The sequence below is a fragment of the Rhincodon typus genome, chromosome 8 (genome assembly GCF_021869965.1).
Source record: "Rhincodon typus isolate 14 chromosome 8, sRhiTyp1.1, whole genome shotgun sequence".
In the NCBI taxonomy this organism is placed as follows: Eukaryota; Metazoa; Chordata; class Chondrichthyes; order Orectolobiformes; family Rhincodontidae; genus Rhincodon; species Rhincodon typus.
In genome coordinates, this window is record NC_063339.1 from 1207693 (window position 1) to 1218627 (window position 10935).

Genomic DNA, 10935 nt, shown 5'->3' on the forward strand with positions numbered 1-10935 from the left:
TTGCTCCTGATTTACAGCATCCGCAGTTCTTTCGGTTTTTATTCAGTTTTATACTAAGGCTGAGACAATAGCTTATGTCAAGATGGGCATGCAATGAATCCTGGCCTGATTGAGTTCTGACCCCAGAACATTCTTTATAGCCAATTAACTACTTTTATCTAACTGGCTGCTGAAAATGGCCAGAGGAGCGAAGCCAGTAGATTGAGGTGTAAATATCAGTGCTAGGCATTGGTGCAGACTGGACACTATAGTTACTAACTGGGTTTATTTACTCCCCACAGGAGAAAGGTTACCGGATGTACTTTTCATTCTTCTACTTTTCTATGAACCTGGCAGCTTTACTTGCAGGAATCATCATCCCAATCCTGAGAGGTGAGGAGGCTCAGTGAGGAAGTGAAGTGGTGGTAATGTCGCTTGGTAATCTTTGCCTGCTGATGTAAACTGATTCACAAGTTCATTCTTGTCAAACTCAGTAACAATGCTGTTGGGACAGGTATCCCTCATAAAGGAGGCCACTCAAATGCAGTTCTCCATTGTCAGCTCTGGGGTAGTGTTGACAGATGTTTGGAGATCAAACGGACCTCAATGAATTGAGATCAGTTTCCAGTAAGCATGAGAAACAGCGTGGGTGAGGACTAACCTATCCTGATTTCAAACCAACAAGTGACGCTCCACAGTCATTCACAATCTATAGAAGTGAGTGTAGTGTGTCCAGTAGAAACACTGACTTAAGTCTGAATTAAACTGAGGAAGGGACAGGTGACTACAAATACATGGAAACTGGAAAGTTAATATAGGTTCAGCCTTTGGATCTTTGAGTTTGGCCAAGTGCCTTCTAATAACAGCTGATTTGTATCCCAGAGTCTGTCATACTGAATGTAATTTATTGCAAATAAAATGCAATATAAATGCAACTCTACCACCTGATCAGAGGACTTTGCTATTTCCATTATTCCAACCTCTGACCGATATATATCACTGTCTGGCCATTGTGCACTGAAAGCTGATCTGTGTGGAATCCTATTAATTAGTATAACTAAGGTCTGATCAAGAAATGCTGGAAATACTCACCAGCTCAGACAGCATCTGTGGAGAGAAACAGAGTTTCAGGTTGACATAAACTTTCATCGAAAACAAATTTCCGAAGAAGGGTCTAGGCCCGAAACATCAGCCTTCCTGCTCCTCTGATGCTGCTTGGCCTGATGTGTTCATCCAGCTCTACACCTTGTTGTCAAAGATAGAAGTGTAAGAGTTTTTGAGCCAAAGGAATGATGGAAGGGACGGGAAGGACAAAAGGGAACTCTTTGGAGGGCAGGTGAGATTACATGACAAAAGGTTTTATGTTGCAATAATCAAAAATAGTGGTAATGGGTATACTAAAGATGTGTCCAGATACAGTGTGAATAGCAGGAGTGTTTGGGGTCTTGGATGGTAAGAAGGGAGGAAATAAAAGAATAGGTAGTGCACTTCCATTGCTTGCATAGAAAGGTGCTGTATGATTGGGAAAGCTGTGAGGGGAGGGTGACTGAGGAGTGGATAATGGAGTTGTGGGGGCACTGGACTTTTCTGGATGCTGAAAGTGCAAGGAAGTTTGTACTTTGTAATGTCATTCTGGTGGAAGTGACTGAAATAGTGGAGGACAGTCTGTTGAATGTGAAGGATCTTAGGGTGGAAGGTGAAGCCATTGGCAATGCTGTTGTAGTTCTGGCAGGGAGAAGAAGGGTTTCTAGACTGCATCAGGGATTGTTTCTTAGAGCAGTATGTTGCTCTGAGAACAGGGAACAGACTATTTCAAGTCCAGTAATGTTACTGAAATAAGATTAATAAGAAATCTCATAGTTAAGGATCCTTCATGGGGTAACAATCGCAACATAATAAAATTTCAAATTCAGTTTGAGGGAGAGTAACTGTGATGTCAAGCCAGTGCCTCCAATTTAATTATAGGAAGTTACAGAGGTATGAAGAAAGTGCTACCTGAAGCAAGCTGGGAAAATAGAGTAAGGAGAAAGTCAGTGGATGAGTGCATATGTCATAATGTTCAGCAAAATTTACTCCAGTCAAAAAGAAGGATTCAATGAGAAAGGTGAACCATCCGTGGTCAATAAGGATGGTCAAGGACAGTATCCAAACAAAACCAATGGCATTCAAAGCAGTGAAAACTAATGGTAGGCTGGAGGATTGAGTTTTGTTTAGGAACCAGTAGAGGATGACGATAGAGCTGGTAAGGAGGGAGAAAATTGATTATGGAAGTAAATTAGCAAGAAATATAAAAAACAAACAGTAAGAGCTTCTATACGTATATAAAAAAACGACAGTAGTTAAAGCAAGTGTGAAAGCCTTGGAGGATGTGATTGGGTAATTAATAATGGGGAACAGGGAAGTGGCAAATAACTTAAACCAATATTTTGTGTCAGTCTTCATGGTGAAGGACACTATAAACATCCCAAAGTTAACAGATAAACAAGGTGCTAATAGGTGGAAAGTTCTTGTTATAATCTATATCACAGGAATAAGGAATTTGAAAAATTAATGGCATATAAGGCAGACAAGTCACCAGAGCCTGATGGTCTGCATCTAACTGTTTTGGTCTCAGTACTTAAGAAAGATATTGCAGGCTGAAACAGTTGACTTATCAAAAACAGCTGAACAGGTTCAGCCTTAATTCATTAGAGTTTAGAAGAAGGAGGGTTCATCTTATTAAAACATACATGTGTCTGCAGAGGGGACTTGACAGAATAAATATTGAGAAGATGTTTCCACTAGTGTGGGCATCTTGAATTGGGGAACATAGTTACAGAAAAAGGGGACACTCATTGAAAACTGAGATGTAAAGGAATTTCTTCTCCTAGAGGGTAGTGAATCTCTGGAAACCCAAGAGAGTTGTGAAAACCAAATCACTGAAGGTATTTAAAATGGGGGAAGGTGGAGTTTTGAAATATCAAGGAGTTGATACATATGCTGACCTGATCAATGGAGTTGAGACCTGGGGCAGATCAGCCATGATTTTGTTGAGGGGCAGAATAGTCTACTCCTGCTCCTATTTCATATGTTCTTGTGTTATACCCATTGCCACTCTCTGGCTTTTACACCATGAAACCTTCGTGTTTGAATCTTTCCTGCACTCTGTGCAACATTTTGCCTTTGTGCTGTATGATCACACAGTTCTACTGTCTGGCTAGTATCCAGCAATGTCTGCATGCTGTCTCATAATATTTTTGGAGAGTGGAGTGAACATAAGTGCATTACTGTTATAATTGACAATGCTCTCTGTCTTTGCTTGCAGAGGATGTCCAGTGTTTTGATTCAGACTGCTACCCTCTGGCATTTGGTGTCCCTGCAATTACTATGTTACTGGCTTTAGGTATGTTTGATTTCTGTTTGAACCTTCTTCAGCAGAGCCAATGCTGAACACATGTAGTCCAGTGCTTCCCAAACTATTTCCCACTGTGACCCCATTTAATGAGAATTCCATTGTAACCATGATTGCCAAGGTAGATTCCTGTTGGTTTCTTTGTAATTTTAATTTTTAGGGTATCTTCTTCTCAATGGGGTCCAAACAAGGCCGCAGAGTCCCAGCTCCCCCTTACAGTGTTGGTGGTGGTGGAGCGGGGAGGTAACCCTTAATGAACAAAGTATGCAGAGGTTGTGGTCCAGCCACACAGGCTGTCTGGAGATGGATTAAACTTAACTCAGTGATGGAAACACTCTCCCTGAGCCAGTGAATACTTCAGCCTGGCCTGAGTTCCCCAATGGATGCCAAGTCTGTACTTGTAGACTATGTTTTAATCATTATGAACTGGGCCTGGCTGGATTAGAGTTTAGACACTTCATCTTCTATCTGAGAAACAGGAACATAATCTCTGACTCCTCCTTTTTGTTTAAGCTGCTTAGATCTACTCTTCAGTCAAAGTGCATCCCATAATATATTTATCATCAAAAGATAGCAAGAGGAAAATAGATAATGACCAGGAGGGGTAGTTGAGAAGAGATGGCTAAAATTGTGGCTTGAGATAAATTTTAAAAAGGAAGACAGAGTTTTGGTAAGATGGATAAATGAGAGTTGATGGAGGGCAGACAATTTCAGATAATTGAGGACAACATTGAGGTAGTCAAGTCTAGAAATAATAAAGGTATGTGAGAGATGCTGACTTAGAGGTGAAGATGAGCAATGTCAGAGAGGTCTTGCTGATGGATTGGATATGAGGCTTTATATTTAGCTCAGCATTGAACAAGACACCAATGGCCTGGTTCAGCCTGAGCGAGGTCAAATAAAAAGCTAGCGTTATGTAAGCATCACCTTTCGTGACTGTGGGAGAGTGCACGCTCTGTCCCAACAGACTGAGATAGCCTCCATGATTGATGTACACTCCTGTCATTGAGCATAAGGTAAACAGAAAACAATTCAATAATAAAAAAGTGTTTTTGAAATAAGTGGCTGAGAGTTAACTGCCCTTGTCTGAGCTAACATGTTATGTTTTTCAGTGATTTTTGCACTGGGCACCCCTGAGTACAAGATTCATCCACCTACAGGAAACTTATTCTGCAAATTATTATATGCCACTGGGGTAAGTCACAAACCATTTGGTACATCATTGTCTGTGCTGGTCATGTAGTGTCTCATTTAACAAAATTAGCATGCTCCACTACCCTGAGTTGGTGGGCTTGTCCTTCCAATAGATACTGAAGATAAGTCTAAGACAGCAAACCTGGAAATATTCAGCATTTTCTCCTGCCTATCATGTGTTGTGGCCTCCTCTACATCGGTGAGACCCAGCGGAGGCTCGGAGACTGCTTTGAGGAGCACCCGCACTCTGTTCATGACAAACGACAACACCTTCCAGTTGTGAACCACTTCAACTCCCCCTCCCACTCCCGGACAAGATGTCCATCCTGGGCCTTCTCCAGTGTCACAATGGCGCCACCCAGAAACTGGAGGAGCAGCACCTCATATTCTGCCTTGGGAGCCAATGGCCTAAATGTAGATTTTACCAGTTTCAAAATCTCCCCACCCCCAGCATCATCCCATGACCAACCCTCCCTCTCATCCCCGCCTCCTTGACCTGACACAACCTGTCCATCTTCTCTCCCACCTTTCTGTTGCTCCTATCCCACTGACCAATCCCCACCACTGCCTACCTACATCACCTATCACCATCCCACCTACCTTCCCCAGCCCCACCCCTCCTCTTTCTATTTATTTCTGAGCTCCCTCCCCCTCCCCATTTTCTGAAGAAAGATCCTGACCTAAAATGTCAACTTTCCTGCTCCTCTGATGCTGCCTGGCCTGCTGTGTTCCTCCAGCTCCACACTGTGTTATTTCTGACTCCAGCATCGGCAGTTCTTACTATCTCCGACTTATGTGTCAAATGGAGCAAAGCAGCATGTAATAGACAAAGCTAAGCAATCAAATCTAATTAAGCTCTGCAGTCCTGCCACATCCAGTCATGAGTGGTGGTGGGCAATCAAACAACTCACTGAAGAAAGAGGTTCCAAAAATAACTCCATTTTCAATTATGGGAGAGCCCAGCACATCAGCGCAAAAAATGGAGATGAAACATTTGCAAGAATCTTTAGCAAAAGTGCCAAGTGGATGATCCATCTAAGCCTCCTCCAGGGGTCCCCAGCATCATAGATGCCAGTCTTCAGCCAATTTGATTCACTTCACATATGTCCTGTGTAGGAAAAAGACAGGGCACATCTATCCTGGCCAATTACCGTCCATCAGTCTTCTCTCAATCATCGGTAAAGTGATGGAAGGTGTCATCAACAGTGCTATCAAGCAGCACCTGCCCAGCAATAACCTGCTCAGTGACGCCCAGTTTGGGTTCCGCCAGGGTCACTCAGCTCCTGATCTCATTACAGCCTTGGTTCAAACATGGACAGAAGAGCTGAATTACAGAGATGAAGTGAGAGGAACAGCTCTTGATATCAACGCCGCATTTGACCAAGTGTATCATCAAGGAGCCCTAGCAAAACTGGCAATGGAAATTAGTGGGAAAACTCTCCAATGGTTGGAATCATACCTGGCGCATAGGAAGATGGTTGTGGTTGTTGGAGTTCAGTCTTCTCAGCCCCAGGACATCTCTGCAGTAGTTCCTCAGGGTAGTGTCTTATGCCCAGTCATCTTCAGTTGCTTCATCAATGACCTTCCCTCCATTATAAGGTCAAAAGTGGGGATGTTGGCCAATAATTGCACAATATTCAGCACCATTCTTATCTCCTCAGATACTGAAGCAGTCCATGTTCAAATGCAACAAGAGCTAGACAATGTGCAGGCTTGGGCTGAAAAGAGGCAATTAACATTTATACCATTCAAATTCCTGGAAATGACTGTCTCTTCTTGGAGACAATCTAACTGTTGCTCCTTGACATTCAATGGTATTACATCACTGAATTCCCCACTAACAACATTCTGGGGATTACCATTGACAGAAACTGATCTGGACTTGCCATATAGATACAGCAGTTACAAGAGCAGGTCAGAAGCTAGGAATACTGCAGTAAGTAACTAAAATTCTGACTCCCCAAAGGAATCCACAAGGCACAAGTCAGGGGAATACTCACCACTTGCCTGAATGAATGCATTTGCAACAACACTCAAGAAACGTGGCATGGTGAAATTACAACTGGTCTTGGGCCTGACATTACTTAATCAATGAGTGCTGTCCTGTTTGTGTTGAACAGAGTGCTATCGCAAACAAGATCAAATGGTACATGAGTAAGAAGAAGGGTGGAGCGAAGGAGCATTGGCTAGACTGGGCTGACCAGAAATATGAGGTAAGGCAACTCTATATATTTCCATTACTGTGAAAGCCCAACTTAATGGCAAGGCAGGTAAATCTCTGAAATGCCCACCGCTGTGCCAGTACCATGCACAGGACTGGATGACAGACCTTGAGATTTTTGAAATAGGCCAAGAAGGGGTGGGCTGAACTTTAGGATGGCTTCAGTTCTGCTGGAATTCCACCCCATTTACAATGGCCCTAAACATTCTGCTGCAGTGGGGTTAAGTGAGCTTTTATCATCAGTCTTTCAATGGTTTGCCACTAAGCAACCTTTATCTCCCAGTTATTTTATTACTTTCCTGCCATTATGTCTCTGTCCAGGTTCTACAAGAACATTTTACATTTTTGCTGTTCTAGCTTACTATGTTCCATTGTGGAATTTGAGGTGATGTTAAACATCCTGACGTTTCATTTGTCTATATCACTACCACATTTGTCTGGCAAGAGACATAATAAGCAATGTCAAAATATACAAGTCTCAGTCAGGGAGTCAGAGGGTAGTATCTGAAAAAGCAAACATTTGGAATGGGATTACAATTACAGTTGTGGACTGATGCCACATTCAAACATTCTTTTGGTATCTATATTTTTGTGAACATGGAAAGAGTAGAGCAGAGCATTCAGCCTCTCAAACCTCTCCTGTACTCAATTAGATCACATCTGATCTGTATCTCAACTGTATTTACCTACATTTGGTCCACACCCTTGATATCCTTGCTGTTCAAAATAAAAACTATTCATCTCAGTGTTGAGAATTTCAGTTGACACCCCCAGCATGCATAGGCTATTGAGTGGAAGTGGTTTCAGATTTTGTGTAAAAAAAAAAGTCTCTCTTGATTTAAATCCTGAATGACCTGGCTTTAATTTTAACTTTGGTCTGCTAAATTTCTGATTGTCCAACCAAAGCAAATAATTTCTTCATATTTATCCTGTCACATTGTTAAGCACCTCAATGACATCACCTCATATCGGTGCATAAAAATTCTATTGGACAGATAGTTGTTGGAAAGGCTAGCAAACTCCCAAGAGAATTGAAGGGCCAACACTAGCTGGGTTTCATTATACAGGTTATACTGAAGAATGGGTTAGTGAGATTTGACCTTTCCTTATTTTCCTACACACCATAACTCACTGGAGAGGGTGGAAAGGTAATAGGAATACAATTCTCCATTCATTCTGCTAGCAAAACAGCCACACAAATTTTTGCAACAGAAGGATAAACCATGTTAGAATATATCACATGGTCTTGAGAAAGGACCCTGATCTCAATAGGGATGTCAACTCTAGCTGGGTATGTATGTATATAATCACATGGCTTCCTGATGTTAATCACCCCACCTCCTTAAACAGCCATTTTCAGAGAGTGCTGCCTTCCCTCACCAATCAAAAACAGACTGTCCATTATCTCAGAGATAGTAGGAACTGCAGATGCTGGAGATGCCCCATTTCTGAAGAAGGGTCTAGGCCCGAAACGTCAGCTTTCCTGCTCCTCTGATGCTGCTTGGCCTGCAGTGTTCATCCAGCTCTACACCTTATTATCTCCATTATCTGATTGGTTATGTTATTGACAGAACCATTCTCCCTGCCTCAGATGTCTTTACAATTAATAATCAAAACACTCAATTTTTAAACACATAGTTGTTTTAAGGAACCTGAAGAGTGGACTTTAATTTCTAGAGCCTCCAGGACAATCCTGGAGACAACTCCATGACATGGGTGAAATGCTGGGAATAATTTGCAAGTGTTATGTTTGCTACTCACCTTTCTCTGTTTTTCAGAAAGAGATCATCAATGATGTGAAGCGGCTGTACAATGTGCTGGCGTTATACCCGTTGTTGCCAATGTACTGGGCACTCTATGAGCAGCAGGGCTCACGATGGACTCTGCAGGCCCAGGAGATGGATAGGAACGTGGGATCTATCAGACTGAAACCTGACCAGCTACAGGTACAGCCCCCTCAGGTTTCCCAGCGGTGAATGTGCTGGCTTGACTGATTCCAGGCATGGGAACAATACTTATTAACAACTTGAGGTGGTAACAGATGGATATGCTCTTTTATTCAAGGGGCAATCTCTCACATCTTGGTACAGACAATGGCTCATATAGTGACACTTTGACACATCCATTTGGAGAGTGTGGAACAATGAGATCAGATTTAGGTTGTTCTGGTAAAGAGTGTGAACCCTTAAGTTTATGGAGAAAACATGGATGATGGAATAGCAGAATGATCATTCGGCCATTTGGCCATTGTGCAGCTCAGCTCAGCCTAGCCCCTTCCCTTTCTACATAGCCCTGTGAATACTTTATCTTCAAGTGCTTATGCCTTTTGAAAGCTGCCTTTAACCTGCTTCCACCACATTCTCCAGCAGTGCATTCAAGATCCTAACCACTCGCTATGTAAAAAGGGTTTACAAGTCACTGATGGTTTGTTTGCTGTTCACATTATGTTTGATCTTCAGAGAATGGGAACAGTTTCTCGTAATAACTCCAACTCAGGTTAAACCAGTATTTTATGAAGGTTCCTTATCATGGATTAGTTCTCTCCCTCTATTTATAAAGCTGTTTATGCCTTTTAAACACTTTCTCAACTTTCCCAGCCATTTTGATCAATTTGAGAACATATACCTGCAGATCATTCTATTCCTGCATTCCATTTATAATTGTGCGTTTTATTTTGCATTTCCTCATTTTTTCCAACATAAATATAACACTTTTCTGCATTAAATTTTGTCTGCCACAATTCCCCTACCTGAAAATATCCTCTCAAAGTCTGTCATGATCCTCCTCACAGTTCACAGTATGTCCAATTTTTGTGTTATCTGTAAATTTTGAAATTGTGGCCTGTATATCCAAATCTAAGCCATTAATATAGATCAAGAACAGCAGCAGTCCTTGCACTGATAACTGGGGAGTTTCTCTGTACACATTCCTCCAATCCGAACAGCATTTGTTCACCATTACACTCTGTTTCCTGTCATTCATCTCATTTTGTATCCATGTTGCCATTGCCCCTTTTACTCCATAGGCTGCCTTATTATATGTCATCTGTTAAGTTCCAAGAAGGTCCAGAAGACCGAAGTGTTAAACAGCAGGAGCTTTATTAGGAAAATGTTCACTCTACAGGTAGCAAGTTTAGACTAGGCTGTTTCCTGTCCAAAATGGCCAATGATGTCATCATTACATCAGACCCTTAAGGCAGTCCACTATACTTTCACAATTGCACACTATCAAACACATTGACCCTCTCCATTACCTCTTCAAAATCTCAATTCTGTGAGTCAAACATGATTTACCTTTATAAATCCGTACTGGCTTTCCTTAATTAATCCTCAATTGTCCTGACTTCTTGATCTCCTGGATTATTGTTTCTAAAAGCATTTCCACCACAAAGATTAAACTGACCAGCCTGTAGTGTCTGGGAATATCCATTCACTATTTTTGAACAAGGGTGTCATATTTGCAATTCTGCAGTCCTCTGCTACCAACCCTGTGTCTGAGGAGGACTGAAAGACTATGGGATGTGCCTCAGCAATTTCCAGCCTTGGTTCTCTGAGTGATAATGAACACCTCTCATCTGTTCTGGTAAATTATTGACTTTAACTCGAGCCAGACTTTCAATATAAATCTTCCTTATAAATTGTTAGCCCATCCACTCTGAATACCTTCAGGTCTGTCGCTTTTATCTGTTAGCTTCTGGCAGTATTTTCCTTATACCTTCTCTCTATTCAGAGTCATAGAGAGAGGGTCATAAACGACAGAGTTGGTAGGGAGACGGAAATGAATCCACTAGCAGAGGAAAGTCAGGTTCCTTCCCAGCTCCAGATACAGCATGGAAAGGTTCAAAATCCTCAGTGAAAGGGGAAGGGAAATGAACTTCACATTTAGCAGGGAGGTGGCTATAAACCTCAGAGTTAGGAAGGATGAGGATTCCATCTTTCTGAAAGGTTCAAATTCTCACAGTCAGGGATATTATTCGAACTCATTCCCCTTCATTTATTAAAATGGTTTTTATTTGTTCCAGATTCTGAATGTTTTATTTGTGCTGTTGTTGTTGCCGCTATTTGAAGGATTCATCTATCCTCAGCTTGAGAAGAGAAAGCTTCTGATCCAGTAAGAATATCTATCTGTACTTCATCTATCCACCTGACCT

General features: G+C 41.8%; 1 protein-coding gene across 1 annotated transcript in view; it reads left to right on the plus strand.

Moving 5' to 3' along the window:
- Window positions 1-10899, plus strand: part of LOC109937226 (solute carrier family 15 member 2-like) — a 46281-nt gene extending 35382 nt beyond the window's left edge. Inside the window, exons 3-8 of the mRNA XM_048599985.1 lie at window positions 282-372; window positions 3284-3361; window positions 4483-4565; window positions 6685-6777; window positions 8564-8731; window positions 10807-10899. Coding sequence (XP_048455942.1) covers window positions 282-372; window positions 3284-3361; window positions 4483-4565; window positions 6685-6777; window positions 8564-8731; window positions 10807-10899 — 606 coding nt within the window. The remainder of the gene's footprint in view (window positions 1-281; window positions 373-3283; window positions 3362-4482; window positions 4566-6684; window positions 6778-8563; window positions 8732-10806) is intronic.
- The last annotated feature ends 36 nt before the right edge of the window (window positions 10900-10935 follow it).